The 22960-nt window shown below is 48.3% G+C and overlaps 1 protein-coding gene across 4 annotated transcripts; it reads right to left on the reverse strand.

The window, feature by feature from the left end:
- Positions 1 to 407: 407 nt before the first annotated feature.
- On the reverse strand, positions 408 to 22938 carry Flot2 (flotillin 2). 4 transcript variants are annotated; one of them, XM_041665504.1, is made up of 11 exons: positions 22743 to 22938; positions 12286 to 12367; positions 6440 to 6530; positions 5400 to 5523; positions 3529 to 3647; positions 3296 to 3409; positions 3073 to 3192; positions 2779 to 2993; positions 2184 to 2367; positions 1722 to 1871; positions 408 to 1644 (listed from the first exon to the last, which is right to left on the reverse strand). In XM_041665504.1, exons 1-11 carry the CDS (start codon positions 22789 to 22791, stop codon positions 1606 to 1608), a joined length of 1287 nt encoding a protein of 428 aa, XP_041521438.1. In that variant the 5' UTR covers positions 22792 to 22938; the 3' UTR covers positions 408 to 1605. The 4 variants fall into 4 exon arrangements, with proteins under 4 accessions (XP_041521438.1, XP_041521439.1, XP_041521441.1 ...); XM_041665505.1 differs by lacking the exon at positions 6440 to 6530 and adding an exon at positions 7978 to 8068; XM_041665507.1 differs by lacking the exons at positions 6440 to 6530; positions 12286 to 12367 and having other exon boundaries at positions 22743 to 22880.
- Between the last annotated feature and the right edge of the window lie 22 nt (positions 22939 to 22960).

A 22960-nucleotide genomic window follows, 5' to 3' on the forward strand; every position in this document is an offset into this window, starting at 1 on the left:
GTTACTTGTTCCACCCTCTCCTCAGTGCCAAGGCCTGTCTCCATGAAGGCAAGGCCAGTAGACTGGTGCCTCCCAGTGGCTAGGGTAGGAAAGAGCAACCCTGATGCTGAAGTGCTTATGTGGGGGACCCAGGTGGCTCTTGGTTCCTATTCTCTCTCCTCATAAAATACACAATGAGGTGGGTGGTGGTGGTACAGGCCTTTAATCCCAGCACTCAGGGGAGGCAGAGATAGGCGGATCTCTGAGTTTGAGGCCAGCCTGATTTACAAGAGCTAGTTCCAGGACAGCTAGGACTGTAACACAGAGAAATCTGGTCTTGAAAAACCAAAAAAAAAAAAAAAAAAACTCAAAACAAAAACAACCCCCAAAAACCAAACAAAACACACACACACAATGAAAGGTGTGGGCATAAGAGATCTTTATTTTTACCAGAGGGGGACAGGCAGTGGGGCAGTGCATCATCCAAACCCCAGACCAGACATGCAGCATTCACATGCAGAACAGCTACCCAGGCTGGGGCAGGGCCAGGGGTGGGGCCAGGGACCATGGGACACCCTTGCACCCCTACTAGGATACTTGGGCCTTGGGCTCTTCTGCCATCAATAGTGCAAAGATACAGAAGATTTAGCTGCTTCCCATGGCTAGAACCCCATCATGCTGGCCAAGAAGAAAATGCATAGAGTGAGGTTTGGCCAGTCTACAGCACTTGATTCTCTTACAGTTGGCACAGCCTTGCTCCCTGGGAGAACCCCATGCCCAGGACAGCACAGCACTAGCAGGAAGATCTATAACCTTTCCTGACCCCAACAGAGCTAGATATTGACCCCAGAAAGACTTAGTAGAGTTGGACTAAGACCCACCCCACCAATCAAGGACAAGCCAATGAAGGGGATGTCCCTGAGGCATCCTAAGGCAGTAGTAAACTGAGGAAGCTGTTATAGACAAGAGGCCTTGCCTTTGTGCCTCTGGGGTACAGGAGAGAGGGGCAGGCATAACAGCAGGCCTGGGCCTGGGTATGTGTGAAGGGCATTACTCTAGGCCCAAAAGGCCATGGCCACTCAGGCCTCAAAAAAGGCAAGAGTGTGTGGGTCGTGATCTTCCTGTAACAGAGTTTAGGGCTAGATGTTCAGACCAGGAGAGAGCCGAGTGGGTGTCCTGCCCAGAACCATTGTACCCGTGCTCGGCTCTGCCAGGACAAGGGAAGACAGACAGATGCATGGAGAACTTGAAGGCACCAGGATTCTGAGGAGCAGTGGGGCCACTCCTTACAGACAGACAGTGATTGCAATAAACAACTTCAGCTTCAGCTTCAACTGTATGATGTGTGGAGATGGGAAGAAAGGAGAGAAACAGCCAGAGGAAGAGGCACATATGGCAGGAGAGAAACACACTAGATGAATGTGGCAGTTATGTGAGGGTGTGAAGGAGAGGAAGAAAAGGCTAACAGGAGAGAAGGGAGGATAGCCAGAGATGGCCTGAACACGCCGCACTTCTGGTCCCTACAAAATAAGGCACCAGAGTCAGTAACGTTCTCGTTGTCCCTGTGATGTTGAAGCAGGTGCTGCAGGGGCCTGCAGCTGCCGAAGGGAGCGAGTCTGCAGGACCTCACACCTGTGCACCAGTGGCATTCCTGATCAGGGGTATCTGCAAGGAGGAAGGCCAGAATGAGGGCTGTGCAGTCCAGGGCCGGCTAGGGATTCCCACCACAGAGAGGTACACACCTTTGACAGGTCCACACCGGTGAGGGCATGCACAGAGGCAGGCAGTTCTGCTAGTAGCCGGTTCACTTCTGATGTCACCTTGCAGTTGTCCCCACTGAGAACTACAATCTCATCAACTTTGGCCAGGGGGGCGGAGATTTTGGCAGCAATCTAGGAGGTGGGGTGTTAGGAGAGTTTAAATAGAGTGCCACTCTGTTCACCTGCCCTGTCTAGCACTTCTCTCTTCTCCATGTCACCCACTCCCAAAGCAACCCGGACAGCAAGGGACGGCTGCAGAGGTCCATGAGCCAGATAGCCTGGGCCTGCTGGAGGCTTCCTGTCTGCCTGCTGAGTGTTTTCATCACAGCCTCCAGCAGTGTGTGGATGTTACCAACTGGGTCCAGAGAAATCCTGCCACTTGCCCAATGGTCAAGCAAGGAGACTAGAACTTTGAGTGCAAACTTGCGTGGGAGGGAACCTCACCTGGGGCAGGGCCTCCAACACCAAGGCCATCTTGGCTGCATCCCCATACTTCTGGTAGGCCTCAGCCTTGAGCTTCATTCGCTCAGCCTCTGCCTTGCCCATCGCCTCAATGACTGCTGCCTCTGCCTCTCCGATTTTACGAATCTTCTCGGCTTCTGCTTGTGCCAGCAGGACTTGCTTCACCCTGAGGGAGCCCAGGTCATGCAGATCAGTTAGCTAAGAAATGCTGGGGCTCCCTCCAACCTTACCTGGGCCCAGCACACCCTCTAGCCCTCTGTTCTGGTGGCTGTTAGGGACGAGAGACATCTGAAGGGGATGCCCTGTCCTGCTAGCTCTTGTGGGACATAAACCACCAGTTCCCAGCTGTGAGGGAGAAGGTCTGACAAGGAGGCCCTTTGTGCTAACCACAATCCCAGGCACTCTGGACTCTTAACTTATTGAGTCTTCCAGACAACAGGCTTGGGAGCTTATCTGCTTCAGAGAGGAACAGACTTGTGCAAGGGGGTAGTGTAGCTTCCAAGCCGTGGCTGGGAGCACGTGGAGCACTGAGCGCAAAGCAGCCTCATGAGCCTGCCTGCAGGGCCCAGGCTCTCACTTTTCACCCTCGGCAATCTGCTGGATACGATGGGCTTCCGCCTCTGCAGGGCGGCGAACTGTGGCGATGAGCTCCTTGTCAGTGCGGAGGATCTCCTGGGTCTCCACAGCGATCTGCTTCTTGCGCTGAACCACCTCAATCTCAATCTCTTCCTGCCGGATCTTCTGCTGCTCTCGGGCCCCTTGCAGCTCATAGGCCAACTGGGCCTCAGCTGTCTGTAGCAGAAGAGTAGCACATGAGGGGGTGGACCGCATACCGAGTCCCGTGCCCTGTGCCTGGGGTCCTCGGTCTCACCTTGATGTTCACCTCTTCACTGAAGGCTGACTTTTGCAGCTCAAAGGCTCTCTTGGAGTCAGCAATCTTGGTGTCGGCCATGAACTTCACATCTAGCATCTCCTTCTTGCACTCAGCTTCCTGGAGTAGCAAGGGTGGTGGTGAGAATTAGCAGAGGGACCACAGAGCCATCAACCCTGCGCTCCCTCGCGGGCCTGAGGCATGAGAGGAAAACCCTGCATACCCGGATGCCTGCGTCCCGTTCTGCCTCTGCCACACCAATGTCTGCATCTCTCTGCACCACAGCCGTCTGTGTCTTGCCCAGGGAGCTCAGATAGTCTACTTTGTCATAAACGTCCTAAGGAAGGAAGGTGGTATAGTTGTCCCAGGGAACAGTCTCCAGTACAGAGGGTGCCCTTCCTACCAGGTACCCATCTCCAGGTGGACAGAGGGTACAGGCTTCCTATTACACCTTACCTTGATGGTGAAGCTGAGGATTTCGATGCCCATACGGCCAACATCAGGAGCTGCCACTTCCCGTACCAGCTTGGCAAACTGGTCTCGGTCCTGATAAATCTGTTCCACAGTCAGAGTTCCTGAGGGACAGAAGGAGCATAAACCAATCTCCAGGGGCTAGCCAGCTGAGAGCAAGCCTGGGGGCATGTAAGGGCCAAACAGTGTGAGCTGGATTTTCCTGAGGTCCTCTTCAGGGGTCTAACCTTCCTTCCTTGTGTAGTAGCCTGAATGAGCCAATGTGTCCCAAGCAGTACCAGACATCCAAGCAGGCTGCCACTTCAACACCTTCCTCTTCAAGTTCCCATTAAAAAAAAAAAACAAAACAAAACAAAAAAAAAAAAAAAAAACTTTTTTTTCTTTTTTTGGTTTTTTGAGACAGGGTTTCTCTGTGTAGCCCTGGCTGTCCTAGAACTCACTCTGTAGACCAGGTTGCCCTCGAACTCACAAAGATCTGCCTGCCTCTGCCTCTTGAGTGCTGGAATTAAAGGTGTGTACCACCACTGCTGGGATAAAAAAATTCTTAGAAATGAAATGTATTTATTTTTATGTGCATTTAATTTAAACTTTAAATGATTTGCTTATTTTTATTTTGTGTACTTTGGTGTTTTGCCTGTGTATATGTCTGTGTGAGGGTGTCAGACTCCTGGAACTGGAGTTACAGACAGTCATGAGCTCCATGTGGGTGCTGGGAATTGAACCCAGGTCCTCTGGACGAGTAATCAGTGCTTTTAATCACTGAGCTATCTCTCCAGACCCTAAAATTTTTATTAGTGTTATTTTGTGTGTTTGTATGTGTGTGGGTGCACATGCCTGTGTACAGGTGCCTGAAAAGGCAAGAGGTCAACCTTATCATTTCTCAGACACAGTCCACCTTGTTTTTTGAGACAGGTTCTCTTATAGAGGATTTTCTTTTTGTTTTTCAAGACAGGGTTTTTCTGTATAGCCCTGGCTGTCTTGGAATTCACTCTGTAGACCAGGCTGGTCTTGAACTCAAGATCTACCTGCCTCACTGAGTGGTGGTGGCATATGCCTTTAATCCTAGCACTTGGGAGGCAGAGGCAGGTGGATCTCTGTGAGTTTGAGGCCAGCCTGGTCTACAAGAACTAGTTCCAGGACAGGCTCTAAAAAAACTACAGCAAAACCCTATATTAAAAAACCAAAAAAAAAAAGTCTATTTAAATTAAAGGTGTGAAGCCGGGCGATGGTGGCATACGCCTTTAATCCCAGCACTCGGGAGGCAGAGGCAGGCGGATCTCTGTGAGTTCGAGACCAGCCTGGTCTACAGAGCTAGTTCCAGGACAGGCTCCAAAGCCACAGAGAAACCCTGTCTCGAAAAACCGAAAAAAAAAAAAAAAAAATTAAAGGTGTGCACCACCCCCAATTGGAAATGGTGGCTTTTTAAATTTTATTTTAATTTTTTTTGAGACAGAATCTCTCTGCAGAGTCCCTGGTTAGCCTTGCACTATGTATACCAGTCTTAACCTCACAGAGATCCAGCTGCCTCTGTCTTTAAAGTGCTGGAATTGAAGGTGTGTGCCACCACTCCCAGCATGCGGTGGCTTTTCAAAAAATCTTGAGTTCTGAAAACTGAACTCAGGTCCTCTTGCTTGCAGAAAAGCACTGTACCAAAGGAACTACTTCCCCAAGCCTATTTTTCCCCTTTTAGTGCTGGGGTCAAACACAGGCCTTTTGCATGCTAAGCTTTATCACTGAACTATACCTTCAGTTCACCTTGAGCTTTCAAATTAAAACTTAGAAAACGCTTTAGCTCAAACCTCAGTGGGACCGGCTCCCGGCCCAGCCATGCACATGTTCCTGGCCTCTGGCCTCACCAAGGATGGAGCGTAGATGCCCTTCCAGGGTCTGTAAGACAACGTTCTTAATGTCCTGCACATTCTTGCCCAGGAACTGTTCACAGGCCACGGCTAAGAGCTCCTTCTCGGTCATGATCTTCACCTGCCAAGGACACAGACACAGGAGTGAGCTGCAGGGTGGCGGCCCACGCTCTGAGCAGCAGAGGCTGGCTGTCCGCTGTGCTTCACCCCTCCTTGTCAGGCCTCTGAGACCCCTGGAGGGATGGCTGCAGCACAAGGAACTCTCACCCTGACATTTAGTCTCTACTGGTGGTCCCAGGTCCTGATCTGGCCTCTCTCCCACGCCTTTGGGGCTCATCTTCCCACCCCTCCAGCCCATTGTTCACACACCAGCCAGCTCTTCCTCTGCAGCCAGCAAAACCCCGAGGCTTAGGGGTAGCAAGTATGAAAAGGAGAGTGAGCAATAGGGACACAGACAAATGGAGTTGGAAAGAGCCTAGACAGGGCAGGAGACAGGTCCTCAGGGTGTAAATGAGTGTCTTTGCCTCTCCAGGTGTTCTGTCAACTCCCTCATCAGAGACAATAACAAGTAGAGAACCTCACTGCCCTGTGAAGTTGAGTGTGGGTTACGGTGGGACACCCCTTCCAGGCCCCAGCTGAGGTAGATAAGCAGCTCCCAGAATGCCTAGAGGCCAGAACGCCTCTGCCTCACAGAATGTCTTCCTCTGGGCACCCAGGGAACAAAGGAGCCCTGAACCCTGGGGCCCGTTGTGTCCTATGCCTGTAAAAAATGAGGGTGGGTTAGTGAGACAGGAGCCCTCGACACTGGTTTTGCCTTGACAGGGCCACTGAGGAGAGAAGAGTGTCTGTTAGTTTTGCTAGGTGGCCACGCAGGCCAAGTGGGCACGTTTCAATGCTGATGATCCTGTTGTAGAGGTGACAGGAGTTCTGGAGAGAGACATCCCCTGGTTGGTGTCCTCTCCTCCTCCTCCCCCCAAACCCCAGAATGGGGACGAGGCACCTCAATGGACATGCGTGGGGCTGCTGAGTTACTATACCTGGGCGACACCCGTCACAGTTAAAGCTACCCCCTCGGCCGTCTCTACGTCCTCACAGCGGGGCTGCAACGTCATAATCTCTAGGGAAATCCTGCCAAGAAATGCAAAACAGGGGCATGGGTCTGGGGGCCCAGGGCTTGGGGTGTGGAAGAAACCAGTACCTCACTGCTCCAGTTGGGAGACACCAAAGGTCCCAGTAAAGAGGAGTCTTCAGAGAGAGGTATGTAGCTGGCTGTGTGTGCAAAGATCATGGGAAAGAGGGCAAGGTAGGAGCAGGCGGCTCCAGGGGAAGCAGGTAAGTGGGCGACATATGTGTACTTATGTTTTATGTTCATCATCCTGGCTTGAACTGATAGGAAAATCAAGCAAGAAAGAAGTGGCTGTGGCGCTCTAGGGCCGATAGGGACAGGAAAGCCTAGGCTATAGCAGTGTGTGTTCTAGGACAGAAAGCAGGGGCAGGGGCTTCAGACTGTCAGGGAGGCTGTGCATGGGTGCCATCTGAATGTTCCCCAGGGGTCTTTACTTCCTCCTAGGTCTCCTCAGTACCTCAGGATGCCTCAGGAGGCTATCTAGAAAGTTCTGCCTATTGGGCAGGCATGCTGAGGGTATGCCCACAGCTAGGCCAATGTATAAAAAACTTTACACTTGCCCCTTGCCAGGGAAGGTTATGACTTGAAGGACACCTTTTGGTATTGCAGGTCACAAGAAAAATGCAGGCTGGAGTTATACTAGCATATTAACCCTAGAAAGAGCTGTTGTACCCCAACAATCTGACTCCCCATGTCTTCATTTAGTTAAGCTTGAAAGGTACCTGGGCACTGTCAGAGGTCTCAAGTATAGTGCTGGAATAGAAGGAATTATGATTGCTGAGGGAAGCTTGGACACTATTCGTGCCACACAAGGTATTCTGAGCCGCTTCTTGGGCCTCTGTACTGAATGAAGCCTGCCTTTCTTTCTCTTGGGTGCAAAGGCTAATGAGTGAGGATGTCCTTCTTCACTAGAGCTGGTGGGATGCGTAAGGAACAAAGTGGGGATGCTGGGTTTTTGCCTGAGAAGGCTGCAGGGCAACTTAGTATTGAGGAAAGGGAAGGGCAAGATACTGTTTAATCTCTCCAGCCTGGGGAGCTACTAGCAACAGCCGGTAGGGGCTTCTGACATCCACTGCCTCATTCCCAGTTCCTGAAACTAAGAAGATGCATACCAGAGAGCTGACACATGAAGCAAGGAAGGTGGGAATCTGCACACCACAGAGAGAAGCTCTTGGAGCTGCTCAGCAGACTAGCCAAGGAAAGACACCCACTGGGTGACCTGGCAGAACTTGCAGAACCCCTCGAGTGTTCTCTATTTGTTAGCCTTAAGGGGCAAAGGCAAGGAACCTGGGGTCAACCTGAATTTACCCTGGCATCAGAAGCAGCAGAGAGAAGAGTGAGGAGGGAGGCACACTCTCAGGAGGAGAGTCCATCCAGTTTCTGCCTGCCAGGCCCCACAGGGCAGGAAGAGAAGGTTAGATATAAAGGAGGAAACAGGTGAGTTATTACCTGTGCAACCCCTGTTACGAATAGCGGGACCCCCTCCGACGTCTCAATATTCTCACAGCGACACAGGATGGTCATAACCTCCAGAGACAGTCTGAGGAGCAGCCAGGGGGTAGGGCAAGGTAGGAACAGGAAGGGTAGGAAGGGACACAGTAAACACACACAGTGGTTACCAGATAAGCACGGGTGCCTGACACCTGGGGCATGATGTGGTGCTCTCTATATTTCCACCCCCTACCCCGCCATCTCAGTCTAAGGCTGCAGGAAAACACAGCAACCTCCTTGCTGACCTGAGGCTTCTAGTCTGGTCTTTCCCCCTTCCCCTTTTCAAGGAGGAGCTGCTCAGCTGGGGAAGAGGTCTGTTAAGTGTCCAGAGACCAGGGCCAGAAGTCAGAGGGCCCATGTAGAGGGCACCCAATTTGCAACAATGTCACTTTTCCATGATCTGGAGGACTTAGTCTTATCTCCACCCTCCTATCATAGGACAATCTGTTTCCAGAAGTCAGGATGAGGTGGCCACTCTGGGAATTAATATGCCACAGCAAATACTTAATCCTCTTTGGGATATGGACTTTCAAGGTTGGGGTTAATATCCCAATTAAAAAGGCAACTGGAAGCCAGGCTGTGGTGGCGCACGCCTTTAATCCCAGCACTCAGGAGGCAGAGGCAGGCAGATCTCTGTGAGTTCGAGGCCAGCCTGGTTTACAAGAGCTAGTTCCAGGGCAAGCTCCAAAACTACAGAGAAACCCTATCTTGAAAAAAAAAAAAAACCAAACAAACAAATGAAAAATAAAAAAACACCTAAATAAAAAGGCAACTGGAAATCTCAGAGAAAATTTGGGATGTCTGATCAGGAAGGGGGATTAAAGAAGGCTGGGAAAGAATAGTTATGCAAGAATATTCACAGTAATTGATGAGGGACGATGGAATTATTTAATTTGGAATTCCAAAGTTGGGCATGGGCAAAGAAAAGAGTATTAGTAAAGGAAACAGGCTGGGCGGTGGTGGTGCACACTTTTAATCCCACCCCAGCACTTGGGAGGCAGAGTAAGTGCATCTCTGAGTTCCAGGACAGCCAGGGCTACACAGAGAAACCCTGTCTCATCCAAACAAACAAACACACACACACACACAAAAAAAAAAAAAAAAGAAGAAAGAAAAGGAAAAAGGAAACAAAGTGCGTGTAGGCTGCGTGATTCACTCCAGCTGTGTGCACGTGTGCAGGGCAGTGGTACAGGCAGAGGCAAAGCTATAAAGTGTGAATGGTTCCTTAAGCTCAAGGAAGGGAAAGCAGAGGCTGAGAGCAAAGAGGCAGAAGTAGGTGGGTAAGGTGGGAAGGCTGGGGAGGGACAGGCAAACCTCATCTCTGGGCGAGGCTGCTCTCACAGCTGCAGCCTGGGGGTTCTAGTCATGCAGATGTGCAAATGTTGCCTTCATTTGATCCCTTAACACTGGTACCCCTAGGCCTAAGAGTACTTTTTACATTTTTTTTTTTTCAATGCTGGGGATGGAACCAGGGCCTTGCATATGCTGGACAAATACTAAACCAGTTTACTACATCTTGACCTGGCTCAGACAGGAACCTACCCACCAGACGTCTCTTCTAGGAAAGGAGAGAGGGAAGCAGGAGGAAGGAGGGAGGGCGGAAAAGAAGGGAGGGAGGGAGGCTGCATCTCAGATGCCAAAAGTGGAAGAATGATTCAGGAAAGGAGAAAGAGCTGCTCACACAAGGGCCTCAGGATGAGAGGATGTTGCAGCAAAGAAAAGCAAGAGGATCCACTGAGCCCCGAGGAAGAATGGCTGATACTATAGGTGTAACACACATCTTGGCTGTGGAAAGTTCTTCAAAAGGGACGTTGTTAGATGCCTGACTCTTCTTTCTTTTTAAAAATTTCATTTTTATGTTTAGAAGTGTCTGCCTGCAACATGTATGATTGTGTACCATGTGTGTGCCTAGTTTCCAAGGAGGTCAGAAGAGGGCACCAGAACCCTGGGACTAGAGTTACAGACAGTTGTGAGCGGCTATTGTGTAATGAGAACTGAACCTGGGTCCTCTGCAAGAGCAACAGTGCTCTTCAGCACCAAGCCGCCCTCCCAGACCCTCCCCACTCCCCGTCTTTCTGAGACAGTCTATAGCCTAGCCTGCTGGTCAGGAACTCTTTGTAGCCCAACTCTTTGTTGACCTCTGCACCTAGCCTCTGGAGTTTGCCACCATACTAGGCTAGAGGCCTCTGCTCTGACCCAAAGGCTCCTGCCAGGCTAGGGAAATAAAGGTACCTGGCTATGGAGATGTCCCACAAGTGGACTAGGGGCTGGAGAAGGGGCTCACTCCAGAGAAAGGAGGAAGAGCGGAGGAAGCTACAGGAGAAGATCCTCACCCAAAGGGAGCATGTTGGACTTGAAAACAGCTCTCACTTCCTACCTGCTGTCAAGGAAGCTTAGCCTTCCTGTCTTGGAACTCTGCTCCCTCAGGTAAGAACTAGGAGTAGGAGGCCTGAGACGCAGAGAACAGGATGCAGGGCCATTGCCTCAGCAATGGCTACTCATACAGGACAGATCTCTGGCAAATCCAGCTGTCTGGGCCTGGTGTGTGTCTCTAGAGGGTGTTCCCATGTCTTCCGGAAGGCTAGCTGATCTAGCCAGATGTGCCTAGGGCTCTCTGAAGTGGAAACTGTAGCTGATTGTGGCACTGATGGCCTTGGGAGAAGAGTCAGCCCCTCAGCATTCCTCAGGTAGGAAAAACAAAGTAAAGGGAGAAGACAGGAGAGTGGAGGGGTCACTGAGAGCCAGCGATGTTAGAAAGTCATGCTTCCCACCCCTCAGCCTTAGTACATGCAGACACCCAAGAGCCTCAAGTCCCAGCAACATCATGCAGACACAGGGCTCTCTGCAGACGGGTGGGAGCTAAGGAGGAATTTCCATCGCTACCCGCTTGGGATACCAGCTCCATATTCCACCCTGAGGAAAGGATGGTGGCTGGAATGGTCCTGGGTTGTAGGCACTGATGCGGCAGGGGAGGCTGGATCAGGCCCTGCTGAGCTCTGGAGGCACCAGCAGGAAGAACTATGGTGGGCTCTGTGGCAGCTAACTTCTCTGCCTTCATCATGCTTATTTTTCAGTCTGGAGACTTTCCATACTGACTTAGGATTCCAGACTGTCTTGCCAGGACCCAGGAGGAATTCTTATACCCCTAGACCACTGCTGTTACAGATTACATCTGACTGTATATCCATTCTGACTGCAGCTCTCGCCGGAATTGTCCCAAGGCCTGTACAGGAGAGGATGTACTTACTAGGTTCCAGCTGATGCTTCCTCCCTCTGTACCCCTTTCAAATAGTTTATAATTGAGATTTTTTTTTTTTGAGACAGGGTTTCAAGCAGGACAGGTTGGTCTCAAAACTCATTATGTAGCTGAGGCTGGCCTTGAACTCCTGATTCTCCTGTCTTTACTTCCCAAACACTGAGGATTATAAGCATGCGCCAGTATGTCCGGTATAGTTCTATATATGGCAACCTGGACTAGAACCAGCAGCTTAGGCTGGTGTCACATTTTCAGCAGTCCTTTATGTCAGTCCTGAAGGCTGGGATGGAGGACATGAGCCTGGCAAGCCTCTCTGAGAAACTGAGCTAGAACACAGACATAGGATCTGCCTGGGCCTGACTCTGCAGCCCTTGGGACAGAAGCAGGACCACTTCCAAATTGGGAAGAGCACTCAGTAAATGAGGGATGTGGGAGAACTGTGCTGGTTGTTTTTGTCAATTTGACACAAACCTGGACAATCTGGAAGAGGGATCTTAATTGAGAAAATGTCTCCAAGACTGGCCTGCAGGCAAGTCTATGAAGTATTTTCTTGATTAATAATTGATGTGCAGGGCCCAGGCCATTACAGAAGTTGCCATCCTGTGCAGGTGGTACTGGATGGTTAAGCAAGCCCCCGAGGAGCAACTCAGTAAGCATTCTTCCTCCTTAGCCTCTGCATCACTTCCCGCCTCCGGGTTCCCGCCTTGAGTTCCTGCCAGGACTTCCTCAGTGGTGGAGTGTGACCTGAGAGTTGGAAGCTGAAGAATTTCCCTCCTCCCCAAGTTGCTTTTGGTCATGGTGTTTTATTACAGCAATAAAAATCCAACTATGACAGGCCCACAGGACAGATGTGTGCCTCCTGTATCCCCGAGGAGCCCATTTCTGGCCTCCTCCCTGCAGATGGAATGGATGGGAGATGCTCTATCTGGCTATGTGATGAATGGAGTGGGCCCACTGGAAATCTTTCTTGCCCACCAGGATGACAGATTCCAGAGCCCCTAGGCCCTTACCTCTGAGTGTCGGAGATACACCACCAGGCCCAGGCCCAGCCGCCATACACATACTGTTTATAGTCGGAACCGCAACAGCCCCCTGGGGAGCAAAGCAAACCACTATTGGTCAGTCAGCTCTTGGGTCTACCTGCCCTCCATCCCAGTTCTGGCCGATTTTACATATTATTTATTTGTTTGTTTGATTGTTTTTTTTCTTAAGAGACAGGGTTTCTCCGGGTAGCCCTGGTTGTCTTGGAACTCACTCTATAGATCAGGCTGGTCTCCCAAACTAAATATTGTTTTTAAATTACATTTATTTGTGTGTGTACTTGAATGTGTGCCACAGCCTGTATGTGAAGGTCAGAGAACAGCTTGTTGAGATCAGTTCTCTCCTACCAAGGGTTCTGGGGATTGAACTCAGGTCATCAGCCTTTGCCCACTGAGCTAGCCTTGAACTTTCAGTGACCCTCTTGCCTTAGTCTCCTGAAGGACAGGTTATAGATATGAACCACCAAGTCTGGCTTTCTGTTTTTTATTTTCAAACCGAGCTTACTATGTATATATGTATATATAGCCCAGGCTACCCCAATCCTCCTGTTTCTGCCTTCTCAATACTGAGATTACAAATCTGTGTACCACCACACCCAGTTAACTCTGGCTTTTACTTGCTCTGAGATTTGACAACAGCTACTGTTGGTGGCCAGGTGCTGAGATTACCCATAAATACAAGTTCTCCCTGTCTTCAGAGTAGAACTTTTATTTCATGTGCCCTCGTGTTTTGCCTGCATGTATATCTGTGAAAATTGGAGTTCCGGGCAGTTAAGAACTATCATGTGGGTGCTGGGAACTGAACCTGGGATTAAAGGCATGTGCCACCACCGCCCACCACCCAGCCTAGAACCTAGTTCTTTTTATTTTTTTTTTGAGACAGGGTTTCTCTGTGTTACTTTGGAGTCGGTCCTGGAACTAGCTTTTATAGACCAGGCTGGTCTCAAACTCACAGAGATCTGCCTGCCTCTGCTTCCCAAGTGCTGGGATTAAAGGCATGCGCCATCACCGCTTGACTAGAACCTAGCATTTATTTATTTATTTATTATGTATACAATATTCTATCTGTGTATATGTCTGCAGACCAGAAGAGGTCAGCAGACTTCATTACAGATGGTTGTGAGCCACCATGTGGTTGCCGGGAATTGAACTCATGACCTTTGGGAGAGCAGGCAATGCTCTTAACCACTGAGCCATCTCTCCAGCCCCCTAGAACCTAGTTTTTAAGATAGACGATTTGCATCCAGGAAGGTGGTGGACACTTTATGCACCGGGAGGCAGATAGATCTCTGTGAGTTCCAGGATGGTGGTGGATACTTTAAGCACCAGGAGGCAGAGACAGGCAGATTTCTGTGAGTTCCAGCATAGCCTGATGGCCAGGGCTATTACACAGAGAAACCAACCAAACAACTAAACTAAAAATCAAAACATAAAAAAAAAAACAAAAAACCAAACAACAACAAAAACCCGGCAATCTGTGTAAAAGGATAAGCAATGGAATATTTTGGAGTATAAATCTTCAGCCGGGCAGTGGTGGCGCACGCCTTTAATCCCAGCACTCGGGAGGCAGAGGCAGGCGGATCTCTGTGAGTTCGAGACCAGCCTGGTCTACAAGAGCTAGTTCCAGGACAGGCTCCAAAGCCACAGAGAAACCTTGTCTCGAAAAACCAAAAAAAAAAAAAAAAAAAAAATCTTCAAGAAGAGAGACCAAAAGTGTGGATGACAGCCAACAAGTAGAGAATCTGTTTCCTGGCTAGGGAAATAGAGATGAAGATAAAATCATCATCATCTTCTTCTTTTTTAAGATTTTATTTATTGCCGGGCGGTGGTGGCGCACGCCTTTAATCCCAGCACTCAGGAAGCAGAGGCAGGCAGATCTCTATGAGTTTGAGGCCAGCCTGGGTTACAAGAGTTAGTTCTAGGACAGGCTCCAAAGTTACAGAGAAACCCTGTCTCGAAAAACCAAAAGATTTTATTTATCTATTGTGTATACAGTGTTTTGCTTCCATGTATCCAGGCCAGAAAAGGACACCAGATCTCATTACAGATGGTTGTCAGCCACCATGTGGTTGCTGGGAATTGAACTCAGGACCTCTGGAAGAGCAGTCATCTCTCCAGCCTGAAGACAAATTGTTATTGGAGATTAAAGAAACGGCTCAATGGTTAAGGCTCCTCTTCCAGAAATCCCAGATTTGATTCCTGGCACCCACATGTTGACTTAGTAAGTCCAGTCCCAGGAGATCCAACGCTCTCTCTGGCACCAGGCACACATATGGCATATATGTACATGTTAGCAAAACATCCATACACATGAAACAAAAATTTAAAAACCTCACAGGAGGTTAGACATGGAAAAAGTATATTCTGGGGGTGGTATCATATCATGAGGCTCACTCATCATTGGGAGCCAGACGGAGTGGGATGGAGAAGCAGCCCTCTGCGGAGGAGGCAAAGTCTTAGCAGTCCAGGCAACAACCTTGCTGTGCTTGACAAATCTTAGTTGAGGCTGGTGCTCTACTCCCAAATGCAGACCATTCAGGATCACCTTGTTCCCCTTGTGGGCACAGGAAGGGAAGTGAGGCCTCAAAACTAAGGCTAGCTTTTAGTGGTGAGAGGAAGGAAGGCTTCAGAAGGAAGTGGCATGTTCTCTGCTCAGAAATGAAAAAAAAACAGTTGCTGAAATTCTCACGGCGAACTCCTGATGCTCACCAAGTCCAGGCAGCGCTAGGAAAGGCTGCGCAGGAGTTAATTTACCATGCAAAGAAACACACAGGAAACAGGAAGCAAAGAAAACAGAATTTTGGAGGTTTAAGAAAAAAAAAGTTTGGTTTTCATGAAAGCTTAAGGATGCTTGCCTCCCAAGAGCAACAGCACAGTAGTCTTTCGTGACTGGTTCTATTGTCTCTGAGGACCTGTCTCAAACACCACTGTGATCACCAGTAACGACACAACAGAACAGAAACCAAGACCATTCTTCTCTAGGAGGAAGATACTGAGGTAAAGAAAACAGATCAGACAGCTCTTGGGAAACCCAGGCACAGGACGTGGCTGATACAAGTGTGTAACTTCTGCTGCAGGATTTTTTTTTAAAATATTTATTTATTTATTATGTACATATACAGTGTTCTGTCTGTGTGTATCCCTGCAGGCCAGGAGAGGGCACCAGACCTCATTACAGATGGTTGTGAGCCACCATGTGGTTGCTGGGAACTGAACTCAGGACCTTTGGAAGAGCAGGCAATGCTCTTAACCACTGAGCCATCTCTCCAGCCCCCTGCAGGATTTTTTTTTTAAAGACAGAGTCCCATGACGTAGGCCAGGCTGGCCTGGAAGTCACAGAGACTGCTTGCCTCTGCCTACCAAGTTCTGGAATCAAAAAAGCTGGTTGGCTTTTTGCTTCTTTTTAGCTGGATTGAATGTGGAGTTTCCGAATGCCAGTCAAGCACTGTATTACAGCTGGAACATTATCATTCTAGAAATTTTCTGCATGGGTGGAAATATATCTATGGTGTACAAAACGGTAGCCAGGATTTTATGGGCAGATAGAATGCTGGATGCAGAGAAGCAAGATGAATGTGCACTGTTGAAAGAAGACACTGCAAGCTGGGCAGTGGTGGTGCACGCCTTTAAGCCCAACACTCAGGAGGCAGAGGCAGGTGGGTCTCTGTGAGTTCGAGGCCAGCTTGGTCTACAAGAGCGAGTTCCAGGACAGGCTCTAAAACTATAGCAAAACTGTCTTGAAAAACCAATATATATAATATATGGTTAAAATAATAAAATCTTGGGCTGGAGAAATGGCTCAGCGGTTAAGAGCTATGGCTGCCCTTCCAGAGGTCCTGAGTTCAATACCCAGCAACCATATGGTGGCTCATAACCATCTGAAATGAGATCTGGTGCCCTCTTCTGGTGTGCAGGCATATATGCAGGCAGAATGTTGTATACATAATAAAAAAAATAATAAAGTCTTTAAAACAGGAGTAAACTAATATAAAAGAAAAAAAAGCCATGTAAAGATTAAAAGTATACAGATAGTCTGGATCCTGAATGTTATTGTGCTGTCTTTAAATTTTTTAACTGTTAATAATCAAGCAATAACTGCTAAGAAACACTGGACTGTGGAAACTAAAAGATTAAAGCAACTTTCATATTTAAAAAATATTTGACTTTAGCCGGGCGGTGGTGGCGCACGCCTTTAATCCCAGCACTCGGGAGGCAGAGGTAGGCGGATCTCTGTGAGTTCGAGACCAGCCTGGTCTATAGTTCCAGGACAGGCTCCAAAACCACAGAAAAACCCTGTCTCGAAAAACCAAAAAAAAAAAAAAAAAAAAATTTGACTTCAAAATGGAAGTCTAAACGTATGTTGCTTTGGAGAGGTTATGCTTTTATTTCTACAGGAAATAAAAGACTGTGCATTCGTCCCAGGTTAAAGAAGATCAGGTCTGATCAAAGAAGACCCCCCCCCCCGAAATCCTGACTACAGACATAAATAAACTTAAAAGAACTACAAGATACATCATGTATATTTTACCTGCTCAAACATAAAACAAAAAAATTATATTTGGCTGACTTGTGTACAATGCAGTTTATACTTGTTTTAATGCAGATATGTTAAAAAGTTTACCTATTTTCAGAACAAGGGAACCAAACACCAATAAAAACACATGGTCCAGGTGATCCAGCATCCAGAATAGCCTCGAGGCTGCTGGCTGAGATGATCCAGCCTCACAGAATACTCCAACCAAGATGTAACAATTATCCTGATTTTCTCAAGGTTCCCCAAAAGATGCCAGTGCCCTCAGAAAACAGGAAGCAAAGTTTTTTTTTTTTTTTAAAGAAAACCAAAACCACAACGACCACATTCCCAAAAGATGGGCTATGGATGTTTATTATCATTTTTTTAAAAGATTTATTTATTTATTATGTATACAATATTCCTTCTATGTATGCTCGCATGCCAGAAGAGGGCACCAGATCTCATTATAGATGGTTGTGAGCCACCATGTGGTTGCTGGGAATTGAACTCAGGACCTTTGGAAGAGCAGTCAGTGCTCTTAACCTCTGAGCCATCTCTTTAGTCCCTGTTTACTATCATGTAAGGGGGGGGGCGGTTAAAATTATTATTGGTCTTAGTAAAAACAAAAAAGCTAAACAAAAGAGATTAAATCCAAAGATCTCTTTCTAAAGGAAAAAAGGGGGATATGATATAGAAATGACAGGATAAAAGGGTAGATTATTGAATCTACTTTTTTTTTAATTTTTTTAAAAAATATTTATTTATTTATTATGTATACAATATTCTTTCTGTGTGTATGCCTGAAGGCCAGAAGAGGGCACCAGACCTCATTACAGATGGGTGTGAGCCACCATGTGGTTGCTGGGAATTGAACTCAGGATCTTTGGAAAAGCAGGCGATGCTCTTAACCGCTGAGCCATCTCTCCAGCCCTTGAATCTACTTTTAAACTAAAAAAGCAACTACTAGTCTTAAATATTTTACATTGGTATGGACTTTGGTTTATTGATACAAATTTAAAGTTTTTTTTAAAATTTATTTTTATTTTATGTGCATTGATGTTTTGTCTGCACGTATGTCTGTGTGAGGTGTCACATCCCCAAGAACTAGAGTTACAGACAGTTGTGAGCTGAGGATGCTGAGAATTGAACCCAGGTCCTCATCAATTAGACCATGCAACCCTATATGGACAAGTTCAACAGAACCGCCATATATGGGCTGCCCATGTGTGCTTCAGCACTGCCAGGGCATGAATTTCAAATCCATGTCCTCTGGAAGAGCAGCAGTGCTCTTAACTACTGAGCCATCTTTCCAGTCTCTTAAAGTCATTTTTGCTATACTTATATGTATACTTCTACTCTTGTTTGGGGTATTGTGTTTATATAATTCTTCTAAAAATGTAATTTTTGTTGTTGGTGGTTTTTTTGTTTGTTTTTTGAGATAGGGTTTTTCTATGTAACATTTCTGGCTGTCTTAGAACTTGCTCTATAGCCAGGCTGGCTTCAAATTTACAGAGATTCGCCTGCCTCTGCCTCCCGAGTGCTACGATTAAGAGTGTGCCACCACCGCCTGGCATTCACAGAGACCAGAGCTGGTGCCAAATCTTCTAGAAGTGGTGTGCTGCCTGATGTGGGTGCTGAGATCCAAACTCTAGTACCTCCTGGAGCAGCAAGCGCTCTAAATCCTGGACCATCTCCCCATCAACTGCTTATGGTTTTTTTATATTTTTTTTTTAAGACAGGATTTACTCTTCAGCTCAGTCTGGCCTTGACCTCATGGCCAGGGGTAAGTTCGTTTATTGGCTCACCTTGCTTTTCAAGGGAGTGTCTCTGCCCCGAGTGTGTTAAAAGAGAGGCCTCAGAGGACAGACAGTTACTCTGAAACCTGAATCATCTTGGGATCAAATAAAATTGGAAGAGAGCCAAAAATCACAACTCCTGCATCTTCTGGCCTGGCCAGGGCTGGGACGTGCTGCCTTTGACCAGTTTTAGGAGACTTCTCAATACACTGTGGGAATAGGTAGTATCTGTGGGGGACCAAACGGGACAGGGTAGTGGATGCCTATCTTTTACTTTTTTCTTTTAGTCTTTGACTTTGGGAGCAGTCTGTCACAGATGCTTTGCTGTAGCCAAGGGCAACATGCCAGGTTCCCAGAGGCAGTAACAGGAAGCTGGAAGCTGGCAGGGTGCCCCTGCTCCCAGCAGCCTCTTCCCCGGGAAGGCATCTCCCAGTTGATTATTCTTGGCCCGAGCACCATTTTAGGTGTAGGTGTGTGTGTGTACACACTTGTCCACGCAGGCACATGTGAAGGCCAGAGGTTGAGATCAGAATGTCTTTCCTCACCACTTCCACCCTATCTGTATGTCTGTCTGTCTATTGTGAGACTCTCTCACTGAACCTGAAGCTGGCCATGGAGGTACACACCCTCCCATCTCCACTCCCCAGCATTAGAGTTACAAGCATATGCTACAGTGCCCAGTTTTTACATGAGTTCTGGGGCAGGGGGTAAGGGGGCAAGACATTTACCCATCCGGCATTCTCTGCAGTCTGTTGCTTTGCTTTTGCAACAGGGTTTCTCTATAGCCCTGGCTGTACTAGAACTCCCTCTGTAGATCAGGCTGGCCTCAAACTCAGAGATCCACCTACCTCTGCAGCAGGGTTTTACTATGTGGTTCCAACTGGCCTGGAATTTGTGATACTGGTTCTTCTGTCTCCTCGGTGTTGGGATTACAGGTATGAAACACCATGCCTGGTTAACAAACCCTTTTAATATTCCAGCTGTATCTAAGGATTCATTATAAAAGGCCTATAAATGCATCAAAAAACCCCAAAAAACCAAATAGGTAATATATGAAAATAGTTTTTTTTAATTATTTTTTTATTTATTTATTATGTATACAATATTCTGTCTGTGTGTATGTTTGCAGGCCAGAAGAGGGCACCAGACCTCATTAAAGATGGTTGTGAGCTACCATGTGGTTGCCGGGAATTGAACTCAGGACCTTTGGAAGAGCAGGCAATGCTCTTAACTACTGAGCCATCTCTACAGCCCCTAGTTTTTGTTTTTTGTTTTTTTGGATTTTCGAGACAGGGTTTCTCCGTAGCCTTTTGGTTCCTGTCCTGGAACTAGCTCTTGTAGACCAGGCTGGCCTCGAACTCACAGAGATCCGCCTGCCTCTGCCTCCCGAGCGCTGGGATTAAAGGCGTGCGCCACCACCGCCTGGCTGAAAATAGTTTTTGAAGGCAGGATTTTATGTTTCCCAGGCTGGCTTTGGACCTTTTATTAATGTTGTGCTCGTATGAATGTCTGTGTACCAGATATGTATGGTGCCCACAGAGGCTAGAAAAGAACACTGAATCCCCCTCTTAACTGCTGAGCCATCTCTCCAGCTCCAGGTTTAAACTTGACATGTAGCTGAGGATGACTCTGAACTTCTAATTCTCCTACCTCCACCTCACAACTGTTGGGAGTCAAACCTAGGGCTTTACACTCTAGGCCAGGAGTCTACCAACTGTACTATATCCTCGGCTCTGAACTTCAGGGACCAAGAGTACTCTTGTTCTTGCAGAGGACCTTGGTTTAGTTCCCAGCACTCATTTGGTGGTTAACAACTACTGTCTGTATCTCCAGTTCCAGAGGACAGGATGCCTTTTTCTGATGTCCTTTGGTACTGCATCCGTGTGGTACAAAGATATACATACAAGTAAAACACACATACATGTAAAAAAAAGTTTTTGTGCCTTTAATCCCAGCACTTGGGAGGCAGAAACAGGTGGATCTCTTAGTTCTAGTAAGGACAGCCAGGGCTACACAGAGAAACCCTGTCTCAAAAACGAAAAGATTTAGTGATAGATGTAATTACTACTGGTTTAATTTCTTTTCTTTTCTTTCTTCCTTCCTTCCTTCCTTCCTTCCTTTCTTTTGGTTTTTCGAGACAGGGTTTCTCTGTAGCTTTGGGGCCTGTCCCGGAACTAGCTCTTATAGACCAGGCTGGCCTCGAACTCACAGAGATCCACCTGCCTCTGCCTCCCAAGTGCTGGGATTAAAGGCGTGCACTACCACCACCCTTAATTTCAAAGTAGGAATAAGTACTTCTCTCTCTTTCTGAGTTAGGATTTCCCTGTGTAACAGTCCTGGCTGTGCTGGAACTCACTTTGTATTTGTAGACTAGGCTAGCCTCAAACTCACAGAGATCCGCCTGCCTCTGCCTCCCGAGCGCTGGGATTAAAGGCGTGCGCCACCACCACCAGGTTTGTTGTAGAGATCTGCCTGCCTCTGCCTCCCAAGAGCTTGGATTAAAGGCATGTTTGACCACACCCAGTGAAAAAACCATTTTCAACATGTGTGTGTGTATGTTCGTGAATGTTTGTGTATGTACATGCGTGTGTAGGCCTCTTGCGGTAATTGTTTCTTTCCCTCCAACACGTTAGTGCTGGGGAGTGTACTCAGATCATCAGGTCTGGGCAATTTCCATCACCTGCTGAAACACCTACTTGGCTCCAGGTTCTGATGTCTAAAAGCCTTCTAGGCCTGAGGAGTGTGGCACAGGGACTGACTGGCATGAGCTGAGTTCCCAGGGTTTGGTTCCCAGCACCACTCACACCAATTCAAGCGGGGTGTGAAGGCGTAGGCCTGTAATTCCATCAGTAGGGAGTCAGAGGCCAATCACTGCGAGTGCCAAGTCAATCCTGTTTACATAGTTCTAGCCAGGGGTCCCAAGAAAGTCTGTCTCCCAAAACAAACAAACACAGGGCTTAAGATATGGCTCAAAGATTAAGAGCACATATTGCTCTTTCAGAGGACTCAAGTTCAAGTCCTAGTTCCTATGTCAGGTGCTCATAATCATGTGTCACTCCAGCTCCAGGGGAATTCACCACCTGGGGCCTCTGTGGACACCTGCACTCACCTGCACATATCCCCAGATAGACAAATACACAGCTACAAATAATAAAATCTTAAAAACAACAAACAACAAAAGTCAAACTAACCCCCCCCCCCCAAAAAAAAAAAAAACAACAACCTGGAAACCCAAACCCACTCAAATGATTATATGGCACCAAAAGTAATCTTTAACTATGAAGACTGGAGGGAGCCAAGTCCAGGTTTTAGGATGCCAAAGTTGGCCTCTCTGCTTTCCCTTCTGACCCCATGACTTTTGGTCTTTAATGAGATGGGGTATCTTATTTCTCCCACTGGAGCAGGGTCCGGGTTGGGGACTGTGAGGATGTCTCAGTAAAGACTGATTTTGAGATCCAAACAACACCTAAGGCCATGTTGAGGGCCCAGTGGATTCATTACACCTCCCCAAGAACGGCAGCTGTTAAGCCCTGGCTCAGAGCTTCTACCTCCCCCTTTGGCAGCCAGCCTTAGTAATTCTGCATACGAGATGAAAATCAGTGCTGATGGAGAGAAGAGATTACAGTTGTGAGCTTGCATGCAACAGGACCCTAGGTGTCTTTAGCTGCCTCCTAAGACACCCCAAATATACCACATAAATAAATATACATCAGCTTGAAGGCTTGCAATGCTGCAGTCCCCCAGCCCCACCCAGCCAAATCTAGAGCTCGCTGCATTTTGTAATCTAGAGCTCTACAGGCCAGAGCAGGGTTACCCAACTGTAGAGGCCGCACCCGCGTTTCCAGTAAGTCCTGGCAAGCCCCAGCCTGCTCGGAATTAACGGGTCTGCCTCACCCGGAAAAGAGGGTCCCGTGCCTCAGGCCCTCCTCGTCAGGCACCTGCCTTCCAGAGCTACGCGACCGAGCGCTTGAACCCACACACATCAGAAGCCCCAGCCCACCGTAGAGCGCCCGAGGCCACACCGTGGGGTGGGGGACACCGCTCTAACTGGGGGCTGACTTAGGGACGCGCACCCTCGGCCGGCCTTCTCCGCTCCCCTGCCCTCACCGTCGCCTCACCTGAGACCACCAGTGCCTCGTTGGGCCCCACCGTGTGGCAATTGCCCATGGCGCCGCAGGCAGACAAGCAGACACCTGGTCTGCAGTGACCTGGAGGTCTATGGCGGGTCCCGCAGCACCGGCCACCGGCCGCGCCCAGCCTCTCCCGCTTCCCCCAGCGCCGCCTGCCTGCGCCCCTCTGCGGCCGCGGCCCCGCCGGAAGTGTGGCGGCGGAGGGC

This window comes from Microtus oregoni, unplaced genomic scaffold (genome assembly GCF_018167655.1).
Source record: "Microtus oregoni isolate MIOR12 unplaced genomic scaffold, Mior012 000015F_ref0000493, whole genome shotgun sequence".
Lineage (NCBI taxonomy): Eukaryota > Metazoa > Chordata > Mammalia > Rodentia > Cricetidae > Microtus > Microtus oregoni.

Coding starts and splice junctions, on each gene's coding strand:
- Flot2 (XM_041665504.1), bottom strand. CDS start 22,791: ATGGGCAATTGCCACACGGTGGGGCCCAACGAGGCACTGGTGGTCTCA. Junction 12,368..22,742: donor CGAGGCACTGGTGGTCTCAG/GTGAGGCGACGG, acceptor TTTGCTCCCCAG/GGGGCTGTTGCGGTTCCGAC. Junction 1,872..2,183: donor TGTTGGAGGCCCTGCCCCAG/GTGAGGTTCCCT, acceptor CCCACCTCCTAG/ATTGCTGCCAAAATCTCCGC.